The sequence below is a fragment of the Paroedura picta genome, chromosome 12, assembly GCF_049243985.1.
Source record: "Paroedura picta isolate Pp20150507F chromosome 12, Ppicta_v3.0, whole genome shotgun sequence".
Taxonomy (NCBI): Eukaryota; Metazoa; Chordata; class Lepidosauria; order Squamata; family Gekkonidae; genus Paroedura; species Paroedura picta.
The window spans coordinates 43,860,780-43,885,273 of record NC_135380.1 but is presented as its reverse complement, the minus strand read 5'-3'; the positions used below and the strand labels follow the sequence as shown (position 1 = coordinate 43,885,273).

At 48.6% G+C, this 24,494-nt stretch overlaps 1 protein-coding gene across 7 annotated transcripts in view; it reads left to right on the top strand.

Moving 5' to 3' along the window:
- Positions 1 to 21,304, top strand: part of KYAT1 (kynurenine aminotransferase 1) — a 32,858-nt gene extending 11,554 nt beyond the window's left edge. For all 7 annotated transcript variants that reach the window (XM_077305134.1, XM_077305133.1, XM_077305136.1 and 4 more), the window contains 11 exons: positions 98 to 248; positions 2,155 to 2,304; positions 3,395 to 3,481; positions 4,316 to 4,444; positions 8,457 to 8,577; positions 9,795 to 9,871; positions 10,014 to 10,103; positions 14,124 to 14,310; positions 17,390 to 17,466; positions 20,004 to 20,090; positions 20,814 to 21,304. In XM_077305134.1, coding sequence (XP_077161249.1) covers positions 98 to 248; positions 2,155 to 2,304; positions 3,395 to 3,481; positions 4,316 to 4,444; positions 8,457 to 8,577; positions 9,795 to 9,871; positions 10,014 to 10,103; positions 14,124 to 14,310; positions 17,390 to 17,466; positions 20,004 to 20,090; positions 20,814 to 20,882 — 1,225 coding nt within the window. In that variant the 3' untranslated portion in view covers positions 20,883 to 21,304. The remainder of the gene's footprint in view (positions 1 to 97; positions 249 to 2,154; positions 2,305 to 3,394; positions 3,482 to 4,315; positions 4,445 to 8,456; positions 8,578 to 9,794; positions 9,872 to 10,013; positions 10,104 to 14,123; positions 14,311 to 17,389; positions 17,467 to 20,003; positions 20,091 to 20,813) is intronic.
- The last annotated feature ends 3,190 nt before the right edge of the window (positions 21,305 to 24,494 follow it).

Genomic DNA, 24,494 nt, shown 5'->3' with positions numbered 1-24,494 from the left:
GCACTTAGCTGGAGTTCAGGCTACTATTTTCGTCTTTGCATGAGGTCGGAGGGTGTCACCATATTCCTGTTTCTCTGTTGTGTCTTCTTCTCCTCAGGGTGGAGTTTGTGAAATTGGCCTCCACGTACAAGACGGTGAACCTCGGCCAAGGCTTCCCTAACTTTCCCCCACCAGACTTCGTGAGGGAAGCATTTGTGGAGGCGATCAGCAGCAATGATACCATGATCCACCAGTATACGCGGGCTTTCGTGAGTGAGAACTTGTTCCTCCTCCTCTGGGATGGGCAGTCACACTCCCAGTTGGGTTGTTGCGACAGCTGAACCGAGGTCTGGTTCACACGCAGGAATGAGCTTACAACACAGTGCTGGTGGAATGAATCACGCCACGAAAGACAGCCGGTGGAGGGTGATATTTTGAAAGGCTCCTCTAGGTTTTAAAAACTCCCTTGCAAGTAGGAAACAAGTAGAACAACTTTTCTTCCTGCTCTGCTGGTTCTTGGGGACTGTTGGCTTTGTTTAAGGCAAAGGAAAATTCAGAGCTGGACTTCTTCAGCTCTGGGTGCAATCCCTTCTGACGCTTCAGGGATCTCCCTCCTCATTCTCCTGCAAGCGTGAACCACACCTAAGCATTGTCAGGAAAGGTCTGTGGACCGTGGGCCTGCAAAATGGAAGTAGCGGGCAGATAAAGGTTTAAAAACTTCCCAAGCTCCCTACCTCTGCTTCCCCCCCCCCACACACACACACATACACGCTCCTGCGTATGCTGGGCTCTCAAGCTCAGTATTGTCTCCTCTGACCAGCAGCAGCTCCGCAAAGGGGAGGGGGTCTTTCACATCACCTACCACCTGGTTCTTTCAACGGGAGATGCCAGGAATTGAGCACATGAGTTTCCACTGACCCCACAATCACAGGTTTGTTGGGACTGGAACTGATGACTTCAGTTCTGATGACCTCATCTTCACACAACCTCTGCACACTGTCCACTGTGCCTCAGAGCCTGTCATTTTGAAGTGACCGTGTGAAACATCAAGGGAGGTTCCTCAATTCAGTGGCAGAACCCTCTACAAGTTGCCCGTGTTCAGTCCCTGATATTTGCTAGTGCAAAGATTCTCAGGTAGCTTGCACTGGGCAAGATCCTTCTCAGACTGACACCCTGGAGAACTCTGGGCATTGCAAGTAGATAAGACTTAACTAGGCATAACCTGGATAAGGCAGCTTCACATGTTCCTGTTGTGGCATGGGCATGGCATCGGGCCAGGAGCAAGGATTCCCAAGTTCTGGTTCCCCCTCTGCCCTGACCCCCATTGGCTGCCTTTGGATCAATTGCACCTTGTTAAGTCCCAGACAAACTTCCAAAGCAGACTTGTTTGTAGAGATTTATTGAAAAGGCATGCTGATTTGCAATTAAGCCTCCATACTTATATGGCCACCTGCAGGCACCCTCCCCCCCCCCAAGTGGAATTTCGGGAGGCAAATTACTTCCCAGGTGCAAAAGATTTTCCCAGGCACGCGCTCACCCTAAAGTCCGCAGAAGCAGTGCTGGACTGTGCAACATTCCAAGCAGACCACCTCAGCCACCCAAGGGCAGGGCAGGGCAGGGCAGGAAGATATGGGGGGGGGTAGTTCTGTGAGAATTGACTACACAGTTAATTGTGGTCGACAGAACAAAAGCATATTAAGTTATCCCAGGACAGAACCCAAGAAACAGGCTAAGACTTATACAGGTTAATAAAACAAAACTATACACTGTAACCATTGCATGACAAGAACTTATGAACAGGATCTTGGCAAGCCTGCATCACGGGTTCCAGAGGGCAACCGTGCCAGTGTGCACTAGAGCAGTGAGACTGCAGTCCAGTTCAGTCTTAGAGACTAATTGAAGGCAGCTTTGACTCTCAAAAGCTTATGCCCTGAAAATCTGATTGGTCTCCAGAGTACCTGTTCTACATCACAGGGTTGTTGTTAGTGAGGAGAGGCCAAATCATGCTTCTGGGAGGAAGGGGCTAAATACAAAACAGGTGAAATAAAGTCCCTTCCTGCTGCTCTATGCCACATGAGTGCAAATTCTGTGTGTGTGTGTTGGGGTGGGGAATTCTGCAGCCATGCAAATGCCTGGTTAGCATTGCTTGTCTAACGTTCTGCTCTCATGCTCCAGGGACATCCGAGTCTGGTGACCATCCTGGCCAAATTCTTTGGGAAGTTGCTGGGACGGGAACTTGACCCGCTGACGAACGTGCTGGTGACGGTTGGCGCCTACCAGGCTCTCTTCTCCTGCTTCCAGGCTCTGGTGGACGATGGAGATGAGGTACCTGCTTGCTTGTCCCTCTCGGGAACTGACTGCTGAGTGCCTCAAGGCAGTGGACTCGCAGACTTCCCAAACTTTGGCCTCCGTTACCAAGGTCGCTTCCCGAACTGCTGAGTGTTATTTCTTAGTAGGCATTTGAGTCTTTGCATGGTGCCGAACACACAGCCTGCTCCTGAATACATGAGGAGCTGTGGATTGGGGCCCTCATAGAATCATAGCATTGGAAGGGACAGCCAGGGTCATCTGGTCCAACCACCTGCAGAATGTAGGAAATTCACAGCTACCTGCCTACCCACAGGTGACCCCATTTGCCTTTTTAGCTACCAAGTCACATTGCTGTGATGTTCAGTGTTAGGTCTGCTAAGACCCGCAGATCCTTTTCGCACGTGCCACTGCCAAGACAGGTCTCCCCCATCCTATAATGATGCCTTTGATTTTTCTTACTTAAATGCAGAACTTTATATTTACAGTATCTCTATTGAAATTCATTTTAGCCTAGTTTTCCAGCCTGTCAAGATCATCCTATATCCTGATTCTGTCTTCTGCTGTGTTTGCTAATCCTCCTAGTTTGGTATCATTTGCAAATTTAATAAGCACCCCCTCTATTCTTTATCCAAATCCAAATCATTTATAAATATGTTGAGCAACACAGGGCCCAGGACAGACCCTTGAGGCACTCCACATGCCACTCCTCCCCGCATCCTGTACTGGCCTTGGGAGAGTGAGTATCTCTGACCCCCGCTGACCAGCCAGCCAAGGAAAGAGCTGAGCAGGGGGAGCTGTGTTGGGAGGTTGGCCAGCTGGGCTTAAAGGCTCCAGTATCTCTCTGGCAGCAGCCTAGACCACGGATGTTCGTTGTGCAAAAAAGTAGGCATGTGGCCCACTGCTTAAGAAGACTGAGATTAGTCAATTACGTTAACTGTGGCCTAATTTTTTCCACTTATTGTCTTTAAGGTTTGTTGCCAAGGAACGGCCCTCGTCACAGAGTCTGGGGCTAGAGCTGAAAATCCATCTGTGAGATGGTTTGGTTCTCTTGTCCTTCAATTCCTGAACTGCTGCACACTCTTTTTTGTGTTTGTGTGTGTTTTAGGTGATTATCATTGAACCGTTTTTCGACTGCTATGAGCTAATGACAGAAATGGCCGGTGGGATTCCTGTGTTTGTTCCACTTCAGCCAGTAAGTGAATGAGTACCCAGGTTGGGAAAGAAAAGATGGTGGCGAGGAAGAGGTTAATGTGGGCTGTGTCTGGGGGTGTCCCAGGATTCCCACACAATGGGTAAACAGAGGTCCTGGCCTGCTCCCCTGTCACACAAGAAGAGCCCTGCTGGATTAGAACCAAAGTCCATCTAGTCCTGCATCCTGTTTTCCCGCAGTGGCCAACCACATGCCCTCCAAAGGTCTGCAAACAGGACATGTGTCATTGCCCCCCAGCAACTGGCATCCCAAGATACACTGCCCCTGAACATGGAGGTCCCATTTAGTCATATGGCCAGTAGCAATGGATGGACCTATCATCTAAGACTAGTAAGGAGGAAACCTGCTGGACTGCTACTCCTTACATTGTTGGGGGAAAAGCTAGGAGGGGGCTCATATGTAGGATCCTCCACAGGCTCTCTGTTTGACCCCAAAATATATTATGTTGCTGAGAAAGTGGTGCTACTCTTTAAATTAGGGGTAGTCAAACCGTGGCCCTCCAGATGTCCATGGACATCTGGAGGGCCGTGGTTTGACTACCCTTGTTTTAAATGCTTCAGTTTCTGAGGGGGGGGAGGGGAAGCTGATTGTGACACCCAACCCCCACTTTTGAGTTTAGAAAGGTGTGCAGAGGATTGGACAGGTTCAAGGGGTTGGGAATTTCACTAAGAGCCTCTTATATTTCCATATGATTTTAGCATTGTTCTGTGTTACACTGCCTAGCTTTCAGGCTGATTTCTCGTCAGGGCCTGGCAGGGGGGCAGACCTTGTCTCCCCTCCTCTCATCCTTACACCCGGATCCCCTCTTCTCTCCAGAAGGCTGCGGCAGACGGGAAGCTGATGTCCAGTGGAGACTGGCAACTGGATCCAGAAGAGCTGGCGGCCAAATTCACAAAGCGCACCAAAGCCATTGTCTTGAACTCCCCGAACAATCCGCTGGGAAAGGTGAGTGCCGCCTAGGATATTTTTGGCAAGCCAGCAGGTGTGTGGTGCCACTGGGGTAGTGCAGAGGCTGAGAGAATAAGCTGTGAGCTGGGAAGTTCCTGGGGCAGTCTCGATTTACTTAAAAAACATTGATGCTCTGCCTTCCTTACGGAGCTCAACAATACAGACATAAAATATTTTTAAAAACCCAAATATATTTCCAAATGTATTTTCCATACCTTTCCAAATATGTACTAGGGGCCAAGCCCCATACATTCAGGAATACACCGGGTGCTAGGTTAGGGGAGTGGAGTGGAAGAACTCTGCGGATGGCCTTGCCTTCCCCCCAGGACAAGGCTGTAGGTAGCTGTTAGGGAACTCACCAGCAGGGGCAGCTCTCACGCGGCAGGGATCTGCAGCCTCCAATCCTCGGAGGGAAGTGGAAGGAGGAGGGGGTGGTCAGGGGTGGGGGACGGAAGGCGATTGGCTGGCTGCTGGACATACAGGCTAGCTGGTTGGAGGAGGAGGCACTTGGGTCAGGACAGCCATCGTGAGTGGGTTGTTAAGCGCTGAGTGGCACTTAAGCCATGAGACCAGCTTCTCCTCCTAGATCTTACCAGAAACATTAAGTGGAACAAATATATATATTTTAAAAATATGGCAATTTAGGATTGCCAATTAATTAATCACATGTGGTCCTAAACAAAACCGCCTGCCTCCAAAAGTTTGAAAGTGAGGGAAGTCAGACGCACCTCGCTGGGAAGGTGGTTCCCTACCTGTGGGGCTGCCACTGACAAGGCCGTCTCTCGTGCATCCTCCCAAGGCGCTTCTTTGATTGGTGGGGGGTGTGTGTGGAGGGACTCCCCCTGTGATCTCAGTCCCAGGCAGTCTTGGGCAAGTCAGGCTTCTTCCTTAACCCTTTGTCTGCCATCTGCCCGATCTTTGCAGGGCTGTGACAAGACACTGTGTGCGAGAGTGCTTTGAAGGCTAAAATCTCTGTGATGCTATCATTAGGTGTCTTTTGTTTTGATTTCGAAGAGGTGTTTTGGAATGTTTGTGGTGGGGGACAAGAGTGGGCTTAAAGAAGTCACTGGGGACAAAATCCTATGATACAGATACAGAAGCCTTTATTGGCATTATGAGCAACACATGTAAGAAGATACAAAATGGTATAATTAAAATCAAACAGAGTTTCTCAGTTTCATTAAAAACGAAGAATTGATTCTAAAAACATTACCTAAAAACACCTCAGTTCAGGGGGATTGTGCAGGATCTGAGCCGTCAAACTATGTATTGGCAATAACAATTTTCATCTAAATGGGATTGAAAGGTGGACAAAATGTCAGATTATCAACAAGCGGTAAGAAGAAAATTTAGGGCAAGTCAAAGTAATATGATGAAGGAGATTGGGGACCTTGCAGCCATGAAAAAGAATCTCTCTGCTAAAGGAACACAGTTAAACCCCCCTAGGAAAACGTTAGTAGGAAAAGCGTTCAACCGAGCAAGCATGAAAGCTTTCCTGTCAGAGTAAGATTCAATAGTGGTGAAGTGAAGGGGGGGGGAGCTTTATATGATGGAATAATGTTCCATGCACGGGGGGGGGGGGAGCAAGATAGAGCGGAATATGAAAGGAAGGTTTAATATTCAAAATCCGATGGATTATTTCCTCTGACAGAAGGGACTTCCATCAGCGGAGCAGGTTTTCCTCTCCTACTCTCTGCAGCCCCAAATACCCTCCAAATGCTGCCCCTCAGGGACAAAGCGCCACCGGAACTGCTTTTTTTTGGGGGGGGCTAGATATCTGTAGTGGGAATGGGTAATCAATGAAAATTGCCCCTCTCTGAGATCCTTTGGGGATTGGTGGTATAAGAGGTAATTGGGGGAAATGACATGCTGGCTGAACCTTGATGCTTTAGAACAGTGGTTCTCAACCTGGGGGGTCGGGACCCTTTTGGGGGTCAAATGGTCAAGCCCCAACGAGGTTCCAAAAGCCCAAAAGTTCCCAGGGACAGATGAACAGACACAGCCACCTCATGTGGGGACAAACCAGTGCTCTGTCAAAGTCAGGGCTATCTGCTTGGCTAACAGTTTAGGATTTAAGGTCCTTCCCGCCACCTGATTCTTTGTAAGCAGTGGCTGAACCTGGGACTTCTTGCATGCAAATCAGTTTCTCTACCACTGAGCCACAGCCCCCACTGTGAATGAAACTGCTTTATATCGAGTCAGATCCTTAGCTTGTCATGGTCAGTATTGCCTGTTCTGACTAGCAGAGTTTCTCCAGGGTCTTACATCCCCAGCTACCTGATCCCTTGTGCCTGCAGATGCTGAACCTCCCGCGAACACTCTCCTTTCTTTTCTCCCTCCTTTGTGAGGCTTCGTCTTTCTCAGTCTGATAGCCCTGCCCTTTGGACTTACCATATATACTCGCATATAAGCCAAGTTTTCCAACACAGTTTTTAGCACTTAAAAGACCTCCTTGGCTTGTACGTGGGTAATTGATTAGCAGCCTGCCCCCAGTCATCCACTCACAGCATTGCATTTGTGACCTGAGCTCTTTGTAAATGAGCTAATTGCTCCCAGCTAACCATTGCCTTCTGCAAATATCTTGAAAGCTTACTCTGGCAGCTTGTAGGACATCAATGCTTCGACTGAGGTATTCCGATATTTCCCCCCCTTCTTTTCCTAATCTTCCAAACTATTCTTTTGGTTTCTGGGGGTGGGGTGGGTGGGTTTTGGGGGTGCTTTGGGATTTACTGTTTTTTCAGTATTATTTATTTTATCTGAGGGGCAGCATTGTTTGCCTTTTCTTCTTGGGGTTGTGTTCCTTTTGAAAGTTGGGTTTTACAGTTCTTTCTTTCAGTTTTCAGTTTTCAGTTTTACAGTTCTTTATTTCAGTGTTTTGTTTTCGGGGGCACTGTAGCCCCCAGGTTGGTAGCTATTGTACTTGTTGTAGTAGGTTGCCAACTTTGGGTACTATTATTCTGCTCTGGTTTGCTGGCCTGGGGGGCACTGTTTGGTTCTCCTGCCAGAGCTGTTCTCACAGAGCAGTTCTGTTTGTGCTCTCTCGGGGTCTGGCATCAAGAGAGGAAGGGAAGGCAGTTGTAAGCCGCTTTGAGACTCCTTTGGTTAGTGAAAAGCGGGGTACAAAAACCAGCAGCTATTCATCTTCTTGACTTTTCTGTATTTGTTGGGAGGGAGGCTGGATGGGAAATGTCGTGATGACTGAGCATGGATTAAGCGTTTAGGCCATCCTGTAAATTTACCAGTAGCCTGCTGCATTTCTCACCCTCGGCTTATATGTGAGTCAATAACTTTGCCCAGATTTTGTAAAATTAAGTGTCTCGGCTTATATGCGAGTATATACGGTAGTTCATTTTCACCCATTGTGGAGGGCAGAAATTCCAAATCATCCACAGCAGGCCAGAGAATTCTTCATTCAGATTTCAGTTTAATAAGACAATGAACTGAAATGACACTAGAGCTTTCCGAAATTCAGTGTCAAGAACTGCTTCTGACATGGGGCTTTATACAGTTAAGAGTACCAGACCCCAAATAGGTCACTATCTAATCAGCCACTCTGGTAAACTCACTAATAAGCTTAAGTCAGCTTAAGAGACAGAATTTCATGAAAATTATAGTATTTGACCATCTCTCAAGGAGGGAAATAAAAAATGGGTGTGATTTTTAGCATTTGAGATGGACACGATGACCGAGAGCAAATTCTGGCTCTCTTGTCTTGTGCTCCCTGCCTCAGGCATCCCTTACTCTGTACAAAGTTATGGAAGGCTGCCAAGACATGTGCAGACAACTTACTCTGAACAGCTTGAAACAAACTCCTTTTTCTAGGGGCAGGACATCTAAAGCTGACAGGAAAGCACTTTACAGAGGAAGACCAAAGTGGTCACTCCATCAAGTCTGGGAACCAGAAGCCAATGTCCCTTGAGTAACGTGAGCCCCTTTGGGAGGTGAAGAGCCGGATGTCCTGCGCAAGCAGTTTGCCTCTGATCTCCTGCCTCTCTTTGGTATGTTGCAGGTTTTCAGCAGGAAAGAGTTGGAGCTCATTGCCAGACTGTGTGTGCAACACAACGTCTTGTGCTTCAGCGACGAGGTGTACGAGTGGCTGGTCTACGACGGAAACAAGCACATTCGGATTGGTAAGGGAAGTCCCCAGCTTGGCAGGGTAGGAGGAGCCTAGAGCAGAGGTGGGCAAAGTGTGGCTCTCCAGGTGTCCATGGACTACACTACCCATTGTATAATGCTGGCAGGGGCTCATGGACATCTCGAGAGCCACACTTTGACCACCCCTAGACTAATCTCAGTCTCCTCATGCTTGGATTGAGAGAAGATGGCTAGAGGCAGCTTACATAGATTATTTTACATTATTTTAAGATCTAAGGGCCCCCCCTTAGAAGGTGTTTCATTGACATGGCTCCCTGCTACCCCAGGAGCAGGAGTATCGGTATGGGGAGTTTGAGATTTTATCTGCCATGTGTTTTTAAGTAATTATTTTGGAATGTTCATTGGTATTTTAATGGAATGTTATTGTTATGGGGTTTTATCCATTGTTACCCACCACGAGCCAGTTACTGGGTGTGGTGGGTTATAGCTTCAAAAATAAGCAAACAAATATATAGATAGCCCACGACTCTCCCAAAGTTACTGTTACTTGTCATTATATTATAATTGTGGTTTTGTAATCTTTTGATGTTTTTTTGAAAGTTGTTTTGATGTTATAGTCTGCATAATGCTTCATGTAAGTTATAATGTTCTGTGTAAACCGCCCAGAGCTGCAAAGAAATGGGTGGTATAGAAATCTAAATAAATAAATAAACAGGGCACCAGCAAGAGGTGAATGAAATTCTGCAGGGCCTGCCAGGCAGAGCTGCCCCGCCAGGCCTGGGACGAGGCCTTAGAATCGAGGAACATCTGAATTCTGGCTGGCCTGCCTGCTCAAGTCCATCCAGTGAAATCCCCCTTTGAGAAACAACAACTCCCTTAGACGGCCTTCCTCATCTCCGTCATGAAGCACAGCAGTTTTCTGTAGTTTCAGAAATATTTTAAAAATACATTTAAATTTATCACTTTTGTCCTGGTCATTTGGTAGAATTTTAATTGTGTACTTCTGAAGATTTTTAAAGTGTGTGCTGGAACTATGTATATTCGGTATGTTGTAACTCACCCAGAGGCGTGATAGAAACACGACAATTAAAAAAAATATTCTGTCTGCAGTTCAAGCAGTTATTATGACTTCTTAAGGAAATTAGTTGTATCATGATAAGAGGGTCAGAAAGGCCAAGTTTTCTCTTCTCCCTTCTCTTTCATCTCCCATAAGCAAGTGAATTTCAGTTTTGTCCTTTCTTTTCTCTAACAGCCAGTTTACCAGGGATGTGGGAGCGCACTGTGACCATTGGGAGCGCCGGCAAGACCTTCAGCGCGACAGGTTGGAAGGTAGGCCGACAGGGTGTGGGAGGATCGGGGATCTATTCATGTATTCTCCGGCCAAATATCCCATTGACTGATTGCACTCTTAAGTTTTAATGTGAAGGGGAGAGTTTGGACTTGTACTTGTACCTCTTCCCCTTTGCAACAGGTTGGCTGGGCTTTAGGGCCGGATGAACTTTTGACGCACCTAAGGACAGTCCATCAGAACTCGGTGTATCACTGCGCGACTGCTGCACAGGTGAGGCAATGGTCCTTCCGCCACAGAACAAGTGGAAAACAAAACGACAGAGGTTCTCTTGAGGAGAAGGTCTGAGCCTGTTATTGACAGTGTGTGACTCCCCAGGATTTGTGTGTTCTTTCTTATCACGGTTGCTGCCAAAACTGTGGTGTTGAGTTTTGTGGGTGCTGGTTTGAGCCAGTTTCAAGGCTCTGGGTGCATGTCCCTCATGTGTAGGCCTCAGAAGAGTAGCACAATCCAGCTCCTCTGAAGACGAAACAGGATGAAATAGGGAAAGTCGCATTTGTTGCGGATTTTTGCGCAGCTCATCTACAAGACTGGGAGGTGGCTTCCCTGTCTAGCTCTGGCGCCTGCAGGGAGCCAGGCGGGCAGAAGGTTCCTCCTATGCTGTGATAAGGCAGGTGGGTGAGGTCAATTCGCTTTCCCTCAGACCCCCTGGTGCTAAACAAGAATTAAACAAACCTCATCATCAGTCCTTTATTATAGTAGAATGAAACATGCATAAATCAGCAGAACAATTATAAGAATATATATGCAACCTTACAGCAAGAAGTATTCAAACAATAAATATGATTTACTTAGTCAGCACTATACTCCAGATTCAAGGTCTGCTAGAAGAAAAGAGGGTATAGCATTCCTCCAACCTTCCTGGGATGTTGGGGAGAAAAGGTGTGATAAATATGCATTCATTCATTCATTCATTCATTCATTCATTCATTCATTCATTCATTCACAAATTAAGCAAACCTGGTTGCTGTTGAGTCTCATATTCCAATGGCCATCAAGTGGAATAAGCTTTAAAAGGCCTCAAGGTCTGCTGAAACCAGAGCTATCCCTGTGCTCCAGTAGAATAAAGCAGTCCTGACTTGAGTGGCAGGTTCTGAGGCAGTGATGTTCTGTAATAATGGCAGTAGGGAGGGCTTCTGGAGGACTGGCCCTGCTGATAGACCTCCTGCGGAGCGGATTAAATAAAAGAGTAAGGGCTGTTGGGGAGGAGTTAGGGCGGGCTCTGTCCGGGATAAAAACTTGGAGGAGCGAATCAGGAGCCGCTGATTCGCTCCTCCGAGTGGCACTCAAGGGCCAAGTGTCCAATTGGGAGGCGCGCAAAGTATTGAACACTTTGCCCGCCTCCAACTTTCCACTCCTCCCAAGCCGCCATCCTCGCCGGATGGCCGCCAGGGAGGAGGCTCGCCCCACGCCGCTGGAGTCGGGGGACTGCTTCCCCTCCACCCAGTGACTGCCCTTCAACAACAATGCTGCTCCTACCGACTCCGCCTCCCCGGACGCGCCCATCCCCACCCTTCTCACCCCCACCCCAAACGTCTGTCGCCGCCCAGTGCCGCCTGCGACCTTCCCGCCCTCCCCACACACTTGCCACTCGCTGCTTCACTGCCTCTCTATGGAACTTGCCGTCGCCGACGCGCCCACACCCCGAGCTCCTGGGGCTGCTTCCCTGCTTGGAAGCCTCGCGACGACCTTTGCCGCCGCCACTGCGGCCAGGCCCCGCGCTCCACGATGCCGCCGAGGACTAGCAGGCCGCCGGCCACCCGCTCCACCGCCAACGCCCCGCGGATGCCTCGCCACACGGCCCCAAGATGGCCGGTGACACAATGAGCCCGCCGCGGACGTGCACAGACGCCAACGGAAAGTGCTGCCCTCGCCAGCCGCGCCTCGCCGCTTGCACGGCCGGTCCCCAACTCGCCTTTTTGCCGCTGCCGTTGCCCTGCGTCGCGCCCCAGCCACGATGAGTCTCCCCGAGGAAAGGCCGCCCCAAGACCTACACCCACCAGCCCCGCAAGCTATGCCCAGCCGCCCGCCACCACTCACTCCCACAGCTAGCGCCCGCTGTATTTATCCCACAGCGGGCTTAATTTCTAGTTTTATTATATCAGTCATAAACGGTCAATTATTTTCTGCTTTGTCCATTTGCCACTGTTTAGTATGTAGGCCCAGCTGAAACCATTCCCGTGCCAGGGACAGATGATCCAAATTGTATCCCCTAGAATTTTGAGAACTGGAAGTCGGTGCGACTATAAGATGGCTGCTACAGGAGGCAGGGACAAAATGCATGGGGTGATTCTGTGCCAAGCATCCTTCTACAATGGAGGCAGCTGTTTCAAAATAGTGCTCCCAGGCAAAATGCATATTAGTTCTTTAAGTCAGTTGCCCTTTTTCAGAAGAAGTTGTTTTTTATATCCTGCCCTAAGGCATTTCAAAGCAGCCAGTTGCCTTCCCTTCCTCTCCCCAAAATACCCTGTGAGGTAGCTGGGGCTGAAAGAGCTCTAACTGAACTGCTTTGTGAGAACAGTTCTAACAGGACTGTGACTAGCCCAAGGTCACCCAGCTGTATCCATGTGGAAGAGCAGGGAATCAAACCCAGCTCTCCCTATTAGAAGCTGCCCCTCTTAACCACTACAGCAAACTTGTTGGTTGTTAGTAATTTTTAGGGTTGCTAACTCTGGTTTGGGAAATGCCTGGAGATTTGGGGTGAGGCTAGAAGGCAGGGTTTGGGGACAGAGTGATCTCATGCCTAGAACAGGTTTTCCCTAGAACAACTGGATCCAGGGAAATATTTTAACTGTGCTGGGGAGCAGGAAGAAGTCTTCCTGTGCAGGAAGAAGTCTTCCTGATTATCCTACTTGTTCTGAAGAACACTTGTGCTCATAGAACCTTTTCCTGGGAGTAAGTCCCATTGACTAGACTTCAATAGGTTCCTGAGTAGACCTGCTTAGGTTGGCATTCATAGCTGGAAATAATGATAAAAATGATGAACAGGTTTGACAATGCAAAGCCTAGGCAGGGGTGGCCAAACCGTGGCTCTCTAGATGTCCATGGACTACAATTCCCATGAGCCTCAGGGGCTCATGGGAATTGTAGTCCATGGACATCTAGAGAACTACGGTTTGGCCATCCCTGCCTAGGGCTTCTTTTGTTGATTCCAAATGAAAATGAGAGCTTGATAAAGAGCCAAAAGAGGAGCTGAGTGAACCTACTCAGAAATAGCTCTCCTCCTGCCTCAGGTGGAAATACGTTCTCCGGCTGGAGTGCCATGAATCACTTTCCCATTTCTAAAACCTCAAAAAACATTAGGAATTGGGCTCAGGGTAGAAATAGACCTCAGAATATGATCTAAATTTTTTCACAGACTTGCCCAGTCTGTTGCCTGAGCTGCTGGGCCTTGTCTTGGCCAAACTGGGTCTCCATATGTCAGCAGCAGTGGCTCTTGGGAATTGTAGTCCATGGACACCTGAAGAGCCACAGTTTGGCCACCCCTGCCCTATGACCTTCTCCATCAGCGTTTACTTGGGGTTGCCAGCCCCAGGCTGGGAAATACCTGGAGATTTTAGGAGTGGAGCCTGGGGCAGAATAGGACCTCATGGCGGTCTCAGCCCTCGAGTCCACCCTGCAAAGCAGCCTCTTCTTTCAGGGAAACTCCCCTTGGTCATGGGGAGACCTCTAAGTGCCTAGCATTGGCATCATTACTTTTTCTGATTTCTGCGTGTGCATTTCCAAGTCTATTTTTGCACAATCTGCATCTCTTGCTTTGGTTGTTTTTATATTTATTTTATTTATTTATAATTAGATTTCTAGACTGCCGCTCCCAGTGAACTGGCTCGCGGAGGTCTACAAAGTATATATAAAAAACATACTTACATAAAAATCAGATAACAATAAACTCCCCAAATCTTACCCCAATAAAATAAAACACAAAAAATCATATGCGATAGAAGAAGGTGGCGGTACAACTAGAAGATCTCCCCAGACTCCAGTGCAGTTGATTTGGTGAGCTGAAGTGGCTAGGGATATGGAATATAGCAGGGTAGTTCGTCTAATCCCCATGAACTGGGATGTGGGGGGAGTTTGAATGCACGGCAACTACAGAATTTCCTGCAGGGCTTGTCCTCTGAATTGTCCTTCATGCAGCATTCGCTCAGCCCCAGGATGCATTGTTTTCGTACTCTGCCTGAGAAGTCCCCTTTTTATGCACACCCCTCTCCTCTTTGCCCCTTCCGGATCCAGGTAGCCGTGGCCCGCGCTTTGCAAATAGAATACGAGCGTTTGGAGAAGCCAGAGAGCTATTTTGTCCAGTTGCCCAAAGAGCTGCAGCAGAAGCGGGACCAGTTGGTTAACTGCCTGTCTGCTGTAGGGATGAAGCCCGTGGTTCCTGAAGGCACTTATTTCATGATGGTGGATCTCTCGGATTTCGGTAAGCCGTGTTCTCGTGCTGCCAGCTCCGGGCTGGGAAATCCCTGGAGGCTTTCGGGGTGGAGCCGGGAGCGAGCGGGATTTGGGATGGGGAGGGACCTCCGTGTTGTATAATGCTACGGAGGCCAGCCACTGAAGCAGCCATTTTCTCCAGGGGAATGGTTTCTGCAGACATATCATTTATATGGGTCAATTGACTGAATAAACATGCTCCAGGGGAGCTGATCTCTGTTGCCTTGAGATCAATTGTAATCCCAAGAGATCTCCGGCAACCACCTGGAGGTTGGCAACCCTAGTGGTGGAAGGATCCCTGCCCACCCCCAAGCCAACACCATATATCAAACTGAGTCTTGCATCCTCTTATTCCATTGCTAATAGCAGTGAGGACATGCAGTGGCTGAGAACAGGGCCTTCTCCTTGTCGCCCCTAGTGTTGTAGAACAATCTTCTCCCCAAGATGAACCTCTTCTGTTTATTTTAAATAACGGTCACAACACATTCCTATGCTGCTGGCTTTTGGTGCACATGCGTTTTATTTGGCTGTGAGATGAGATGGAGGACGGGTGAATGTGGTTTTTCTTTGGTCTTGTGCATGCTGTAGCTTTTGGTAGCGCTTTATCTTGCTTGAGTTTGGTTTTGGGCATGGGGCAGAAATGAGCTTCTCAAAGGGGTTTAAAGATCCCATAGAAGCAGGCAGGAAAGCATTCTGGACTTTGAACAAAGTTTGAGTCCTGTGGCACCTATAAGACCAACAAAGTTTAATTCTGCGGATATGTTTTTGAGTGTACGCATGTATCTGAAGAAATGTGCATGCACATGAAAGCTTTATACCCAGAATTAAACTTTTTTGGTCTTAAAAGGTATCACTGGACTCAGACTTCGTTCTGTTGCTTCTGACCAACACAGCGACCCACTTGAATCTATTCAGGCCTTTGGAAAGCCTCACACAGTCTGGGTCTGGGACCTTTAGTAAACTTCCTGTTCTCCTACAAACCCATTATGACCCTCCTGGGAGGACCTGCTCTGTCTGCCTCACCTTCAAAAGAGAGGCAGGTGGTTCCTCTACTTAATGAGACTTATTTACTTACTTATTTGTATTTCTGTGACCACCCCTCCTGGCAAGCTGGCTTGGACCGGTTAACAACATGATAAATAAAACATAATAAAAATGAAAGGTAACAATGTAAAAATAACAGCATTAATTAAAATAGTTAAAACAAGTTAAAATACCTCTCGCAAATTCTGTTACTGCTTCAGAGCCTGTACAAATACCTCGATTATCCCAAGGGAATTAGTCACAGGAGGGGGCCAGCTCAGCTGATGTTAGTAGGGGCTTTTCCGCACAGTGGGCATTATAGTGTGAAGCCTGCTGTATGACAAAGCATGAGAAATAATCGCGACTCACCAGCACTCCACACCTCTCAAGCTGCCTCAAATGTTTCTGGGCTTTTTCTGCACATCTTGCACTCCTCACTCGCTGCCAGAAATGCAAGGAGAGAGAGGCAGGCGCTTTCGTCTAGTTGCGCTCTGGCTTGCTTGCCACTGTCACCAGCCAATCCCTATCCGAATCTTCATAGAGGCCCAGACAATCACAGCTGAGGCACGTGTCTGCCTATTCATTGCTCCAGGCAGTTCTCCATTAAAAAAAATAAACTTCCTGTCCCAGGAAGAGGGGAGAGGGAGGCGCGTGCGAGGGCAGGACATTGGAGGCGGAGGTAGCGCTTCTTCTCCTCCGTACATTTCTTGTGCTGGTGGCCTGTGGGTTGTCCACCGGGGGATAGCACTTTTGACTTTGGTGAATCCACTTTCTGAGGCCAGACGTAACTCTCAGGGGCCAGGGATCGCCAGCCTGTTCAAATTGGCCGAAAGCAATGCCCTTTAGGGGGTCTAGTCCTTCTTGTGTACCCTTTGGTATTGCATCAAAGTGTTTTGATTTCAAACAGTGCTGATTACTTACTGCAGATGGTGACTTCAGTGTTGTTCCAGTGCTCTTATCAGTCATTTTATGCAACTTTCCCCCAGCTTCAATGATATTTTTATTATAATAATAATTTCATTCTTTTAGCTCGCCCTTCCCTGGTAGTCTCAGGGCAGGTAACATCAAAATTAAAAACATTTGATTCAGTACATTCAGATGAATTATAAAACAAGAATTAAATTAATCTAGTTTAGGCTGGCAAAATTAACTATTAGTTCAAAGGCCATTTATTTGTTATAGTTAAAAACTTTTTTGGGGCGGGGGGTTTGGCCAGTGTTTAGGACACATTTCAAGATGGTTCTCAGTTAAAGTTTTCAGATATGGAGGCCAGTACTTTATTGGTGTTAATTTCCTGGTCTCAACTGCAGGCCCGGCAGGACATCTCTATCTTACAGGCCCTCTGGAGTTGTTTAAAATCCCATTGCAGCCCCCATCTCACTAGTCGGAGCATTTCACTAGGCCGGGGCCAAGGTTGATAGCTGTGGACCCCCACCCCGACCTCGACCCTTCTGTAACCTAAAGACCAAAGAATCTTTCTTGCCCCGTTACTTTCTCTGCTTGAGCACATCTGGGATCTTATGATGAATTTGTTAGATGAAAATGCATCTTCTCCTCTGTCATGAATTAAAGGCAGTGGGGGGGGCATCAGTTTGCTTATGCAGGACAATACAGGTGGGATTGGAGTACTCAGGCTTCCGTCCTTTCACCGTCATCCCCACTTTCCTGACAAATCCACCTTTCTTGGATTCCATTTGAAATCCTCCCTGAGTCTTACAGAGCTTTATTAATCCTTGCTTGAAGAAATTTGCTTCTGTGGTACACCTCGGAACCCTGGAATTTTATTTAGATATTTATGTTCTGCTTTTCTCCCCACTGGGGGCCCAAACCAGCTTAGCACATCCTTCTCCCTTGTTCTGCTTTATCCTTGCAGCCACCACCCTGCGAGGTAGGCTGGGCTGAGAGTGTGTGGCTGGCCCAGGGTTGCCCAGTGAACTGTCTGGCAGAGCTAGGATTCGAACCTGGGTCTCCCAGATCCCAGTCCGACATTCCAAGCCCATGTCATAACGAACTTTGTTGCTGAGATAGTTTTTTCTTTCTTGTAGACGCTCCGTTGCCTGACCTTCAAGACTCCGAGGAACCCTATGACTTTCGGTTTGTGAAGTGGATGATCAAGAACAAGGTAAAGGCCCAGGATCAGGACCAGCCCTGCCACTGATACTTCAAGGGGGGCAAATGTTTGCTTGTTTTCAAAGACTGTGGGGAGGTGGAGCCATTTTGGTTTTCTGGTGAGCACCAGAGTTTAGCTGGCTGCTGCTGAGAGGGACCGCTGGTCCATCCAACTTGGCGATATGGCCTTCTGGAGACTCAGAATCTCAACCAGCCCTCCTAGCTGGAGATGCCAAGGCTTGAACCTGATAAAGCAAAAGGAAATACAATGAGCAAAATGTACAAAGTGAAAGCAATTAATACATCTTTATAAAACAGTGGTTCTCAACCTTCCTAATGCTGTGACCCTTTAATACAGTTCCTCATGTCATGATGACCCCCCAACCATAAAACTATGCATGTGTTCTTTTACAGAAATTAAACCAAAATTGACCAATGGCGTGAAGATGCATTGTTCACAATTGTATATAAATTGTTTTTTTTCCCGGTGTTTCTGCCTCTTGTCCCACGATGCCGATCTCACTCTTTTCCTCTGTTCCAGACAGACGAACGCTCTATCTCGATTTACCCCGCAAGGCTGTTGTGTGGGTGGTGCCCCCTCCTGGCCAAGCTGCTTGCCCTGCCGCGACCCCTATGAAAGGGTCGTTTGACCCCCAAAGGGGTCCCAACCCCCAGGTTGAGAACCACTGTTATAAACAAATGACATTATACATTGCGACTAAAGTGTCTGACAATACACCATAAACACAAAAATATTCTACACAACAAGTAAATATAAAGCCCTTTAAGTTTTTGGTCCTCTTTAGAGCAATGTGAAGCCAGGAATTTCCGATACTGCAGTCCAATATTTGTAGGGAACATTTCTAATTGAGGATGAAAGATGTGTATATTCAAAAGCATATCTCAATCTAGAAACAGGAGTTTGAAGGTGTCTCAGAAGGCAGGGGAGTCCCTATCCCTCAATGATGTCTTCTGCTTAGCAGCCAGAATACTTGTTGTATAAAAAGCTAAAACATTTTTGTGTTTTATTGTGTTACTTGCTGCAAAGCCCATTCATAAGAATGGGCTTTGAAAGGCGCCCGTCCCCCAGGCCCCCAGCGGCTGCCAGCGCCATGGCCGCCTCCCTGGGGGCCGCCAAGCGCTCTTGCTGCCTCTGTGGGGCCCGCCAAGTGCTCTCGCCTCTAGGGACGGGAATTTCCCCCCTGCCCACCGCTGCAGCTGCTTCCCTGGGGCCTGGCAAGTGTGCAGGTGGAGCAGTGGAGGCTTGCCGACATGGTGGCTGCAGCAGCCAGGTGCGTCTGTGAGGCAAGGGGATGAGCGCTCGGTGAGGGAGGGCAGGGCCGGAGCCACAGGGGCACGGCCAATCAGGGTGCGGTCCTATTCTAACTTGGACAGCCGGACTTGCTCCTCCCCGAGGCCAGTTTCAGAAATATAAAGAGGAGGAACCATGGATAAGGATGTTGCATTGTATTAGTTGCATTGTATTGTATTATGTCATTCGTTTATAAATGTACTAGCAAGAAAGCCCATTGCAACCAGGAATGCAATGGGCACTAGGACCCAGGGGACAACGGCAGGCGCAGATCTCTCTCTCCTTCACAGCAGGAGCCATAGCAGGTAATCAGGGCTCCTTTGCGGCATGGCAGGGATCTCTGTGTCTCTCTCTCAGGCATCTGAGAGCAAAGTGGCTAGCGTCCAGGGAAGGAGGGCGGGAGCTGTAGGGGCAGAGCTTTGCTGGCTGCACCCTGATTGGCCCTATTCCAACTTGGACACCCTGGACATGTTCCACCCCCCCCCCATGCTGTTTCACAAATATTAAGAGGAACAGTGGATAAGGATATGGTGAATGTAACAAACATTTATTGTCCCTATACATTGGGCTAATTGCTTTCACTTAGGGCTTGAACCTGAGGCTTAGCTAAGGGGAGATCCTTCAGGAGGGAGGTGCAGATCATTTCAATCATTTCAAAGACGGGATAGGTTGGTCAGCTGACCACTACTGTGGTGCCAAGGGATGTGTGCTGCAGGACTCCTTTTCTGGCCTTGCTGCAATAGGCTTAACCTGCTACCCTTCTGGGATCTGGGATGATGACACACTGGAAGGATGATGCAGCGAGTCATTTCCTAAGAGGTATATGAGGAATACTTGACCTGGCTGGGGCTAGCCCTGCCTGATCAGAGCTCCACCAAGGAAGCCCAGCGTTGCTCTGCAGAGGCCCAGCTGAGAAGAGAGAGAGAGAGAGAGAGAGAGAGAGAGAGAGAGATTGTCCAAAGGTGGTTAAAATTTAAACACAAGCTTGTACATAAGTGCATATGCCCTCATGTGCACATTACTTGAGTTTTGTGGCAGAAAGGAAATATGAACTTGGGGCCTCCCACTCCCTGCTCTGCTACCCTCCCCCAGCTGCACCCTACCAGCTCTGACACATTCCCCTGCAGTTGAAAAACACATGGCATTGCTTTTTGGATGTCCGTGCCTTACAAGGTTTTACAGAACAGAGGGAGGAGGGAGGGGACTCTCTCCTCACGTCTCACCTTCTGCCTCTGCAGGGTTTAGCAGCCATCCCGGTCTCTGCCTTCTACAGCACTCCGCAGAAGAAGAACTTTGACCATTTCATCCGTTTCTGCTTCGCAAAGGTGAATTATCACAGGAAACAAAAGAGGAGGAGAGTTGACAGCAACTGTTAGAGGAGGGCAGGGTAACACCTGAAGTTACTCTCAGGGACCTTAAGGAGCTGCTGTATTTCTTCTGTTAAGGTCTGGATAAAGGCAAGAGGCCCGGGGGACGGGGACGGGACACAGACGCATCCCCAGTTGTCTTGTACCGTTAGGCGCGAGCCCTCGTAGAACTCTCAAAGGCCCTGGCTCTGGTCATGGTGAAGGTCACCTCTCTAGGGCTGGTGATTGTCAGCAGGTTGAAGTCAGCTGAATGGAGATCCCCCCCCCCCCAGGGGACTTATTCGGAGAGGCGTTGCCTCAAGTACGGAGCCGCCAAATTCCGTAGGGCCTTGTTCAAGACCACTGTGCATGGAAATGTACAATCAAACGTTTGTATCATGTAGCACCCCCTCTGCATGTTTCTCTGCCATTGGAGGGAGGCTGGAAAAGTCTGTGGGGTATCTGCATTTGAGGAGGATGTGGGCTGAGTGCCCTTCAGCTGCACATCTCTTTTTCGGTGGCGTGTATGCCTTCACAAGCACACTACTTGAAAGGGACAGACCCGCCACGGTTGGATATGGCTGCTACTATGGCAGCTTTCCTTGGTGGGACAAATGCCTGATCACACAAAGAAAAGAAGCAGGGTCAGGGCCTTGGTGATGCCAGTGAGCGGCCATGCTAACGACTTTGCTTGCTTCTCAGGAGAACGCCACGCTAGAAGCTGCAGCTGCTATCTTGCAACAGTGGAGTGAGATGAAGCCTGCTCAATAAGCAACGCCTTCTCAACTGACTTTCTAGCCACGACTTTTGCACAAACAGGGGAAGGAGCCCCCTCTGCCCAACAGCATCATGGGATAGCAAAGGGCTGTCCCTGTCTGACGTTGCAGGGAAGTTATCATCCCCAAGGACTGATTTGATGGGGTAATGCCTTTCCTTTCTGTGCCCCAGGATTTGTGGAACCCTCGGGCATGTTGGAATAATCCTAAAGAAGAATGTTTTTGTTTTGATTCCAAGGTGATCACTTTTGATGGGGAGGATTTTGAGCAGGGAGCTAAATGCGTGTCCTACTGGACTCCTCCCTCCTACTGCAAAAGAAATTTTAAATAGCCTCTTTTTGATCGGAAAAAAGTTTTGCTTAGACTAGCCACAAGTAAAGTTGTGTTCCTTGGATTAAATTTGGCGTACTCTCCTGACAGTTGGTTTGTAATTACTATTGAGTGTTGATGTTTTCTTGGCTCCTTGGAATCTGTGTTCTCATATGAGCTTCCCTGATGCAGGAGGGATTGGTCGGTCAGTCTCTTTCTCTCTCTCCACTTCCGAGTGGCATTTATCCCCTAACCTAGTGGCATTGATCCCCTAACCATCCCTTTAAAGGATGGGACGGGCCTTAGACTTGCACACATGATATAGCTGTGTTACAGGCAAAGCAGGAGAAATGGGATCATCTGCATACAGGTGGCTTGTGTGTAGACTGCCTTTGAGGGTTCTTAAAGAGCTCTGTCACACTGTTTTGAATGCATGCATTAGGAGGAAAGTGGGTTTGCATTGACCATTCATAGGAGGTAGAAAGCAGAGTCAAGACTGGCTCTATTCATGTATTTTGACTCTGAGATGCATTCAGTCCCCTGCAGTCCACTTTAGCCTGTGCTGTCAGAACCTAGCATAGCCCCTGGGATGGCTGTATGTATTTAGAAGATCAGTAGCCTGTCTTCGAATCCCATCAGGGCCAGCAAAGGCAGGGGAGTGTTGCTTTTTCCAGGGATGGCAACTCCACTACAGTTTCATGTTAACCCAAAGAAAAACCTAGCTTTGCTCTTGACTCTAATCCTATGTAATGCTAGGTGTGCGTGAGCCTGTTAACGGCACGAACAGAAGGCCAGATGTCACTGCAAACACACATGCTCTACAGAAGCGAGCACAAAAGCTTTTGCTAACATGACCAAACATGTATCCTCCCAGAATTATAATGGAGCCCCTAACAGTGCATGCATCACAATCTGTGGCTGCTGAACTTGAATTCAGAATGTTTTGAAAATCCTCCAGTGAGGTTAGGAAGCACAGAGTTGTACAGCTGCGTAGATTCATTTATTACTGGTAGATGTTTCTTGGTCCGCTAAAGAGGCATTCCCAATCAATCATGGAGTTCGTGAACTAGATGTAAAAGGTAAAGGTAAAGGTATCCCCTGTGCAAGCACCGAGTCATGTCTGACCCTTGGGGTGACGCCCTCTAGCGTTTTCATGGCAGACTCAATACGGGGTGGTTTGCCAGTGCCTTCCCCAGTCATGACCGTTTACCCCCCAGCAAGCTGGGTACTCATTTTACCGACCTCGGAAGGATGGAAGGCTGAGTCAACCTTGAGCCGGCTGCTGGGATTGAACTCCCAGCCTTATGGGCAAAGCTGTCAGACGGCTGCCTTACCACTCTGCGCCACAAGAGGCTCTTGAACTAGATGTAACAGTCTGTAATAAACTGGGAAAGTGACCTTTGCCCTTGTCCCTGGCTCTTTCCAAGAACCAACATACGCTCACACTGGTACGTTTTTGTAAGATGCCCTGACCCCTGATGGAATGTGGGATAGAAATATTTTAATGAAAACTGCAGGATGCTTTGGCAAATCATATCTAGCAGCATGGAGAGGAAAGAAATTTGCAGCCAGGAGGGCTGAAAGGGCCATCAAAGCAATAGATGGATTCTGTGACATTTGTACACAGAGCTCATTATCAGCAGTGATTAGCAGTTAATTATTGGTAATGAGCAGACAGTGAGATGTGGCAGTAAAGAAGGCAAATGCAGTCTTGGGCCGTATCAGCAGAGGCATCACATCGCAAGATGTCATGGTCCTGCTGTGTATCTCATTGGTCAGACCCGTCCTGGAGTCCTGTGTTAAGTTCTGGAGGTCTCACTTCAAAAAGGATGTGGACAAAATGGAGAGGGTGCAGAGGAGGGTGATGAGAATGATCCAGGGCCTGGCGACCAAGCCCTATGAGGAAAGGCTGAGGGACTTGGGAATGTTCAGCCTAGAGAAGAGGAGGTTGAGGGGGGACATAATAGCCCTCTTTAAGTATTTGAAAGGTTGTCACTTAGAGCAGTGGTCCCCAACCTGCGGGCTGCGGCCCAGTGTCGGGCCGCAAAGGCCATGGCACCGGGCTGCGGCTCCCTCTCCCCGCCCCCCCCCCCCCCCGCAGTAAAAAACTTCCCAGGCCGCAAGCTTGCGGCCCGGGAAGCTTCTTACTGCGGGAGGGCGGGGAGAGGGAATCAGAGCCGGGCTGCGCATTGCACGGGCGTGGCCCGATGCGCGGGCAGCCTAAGAAAGGTTGGGGACCACTGACTTAGAGGAAGGCAGGGAGAGGTTCCTGTTGGCAGCAGAGGAGAGGACCCTCAGAAATGGGTTTAAGCTACATGTAGAAAGAGCCTCTTGTGGCGCAGAATGATAAGGGAGCAGACATGCAGTCTGAAAGCTCTGCCCATGGGGCTGGGAGTTCAGTCCCAGCAGCTGGCTCAAGGTTGACTCAGCCTTCCATCCTTCTGAGGTCGGTAAAATGAGTACCCAGCTTGCTTGCTGGGGGGTAAACGGTCATGACTGGGGAAGGCACTGGAAAACCACCCCGTATTGAGTCTGCCATGAAAACGCTAGAGGGCGTCACCCCAAGGGTCAGACATGACTCGGTGCTTGCACAGGGGATACCTTTACCTTTACCTTTAGAATGATATCAGCTAGATATCAGAATTTTTTTTCACAGAGTAGTTCATCAGTGGAATTGACTGCCTAAGGAGGTGGGGAGTTCCCCCCTCACTGGCAGTCTTCAAGCAGCGGCTGGACGGATCCTCCTGGAAGCTTGAGGCTGGTCCTGCGTTGAGCAGGGGGTGGGACTAGATGACCTGATTCTATAATGCAAGTCTTAAAGAATTTCCATGAGCCTCTTGTGGCGCAGAGTGGTAAGACCAGCAGAGCTTTCTTCAGGCATAAGCTTTTGTGTCGACGCACACGTCTTCAGCAACGGTGAAAAAAGATCGACACGCCGTCGCCAGAGTCAAGTAACTGAGCAATAAATGCAACTGAGGTTGGAACAAGTCATTTCGTAAGACCTGCGCATAGCAGGAGATACACGCAACAACAGAACAAAGTTCGAGTCCAGCGGCCCTTCGAAGACCCGCAAAATTTAAAACTGGGTATAAACTTTCGTGCACAAGCAAGCAACTATCTGAAGGAGTGCGCGTGCACACGCGAGCAATCTCAAGAATCACGCAAAGTTTTATTCTGGGTTATTCTGTGCATGCTGGCCTTTGTGTGCTTGCATGCATCTAAAGAAGTATGCGTGCCCACGAAATCTTTTATCCTGAGCAGAATTTTGCTGGCCCTCAAGGCGCCGTAGGACTCGAAC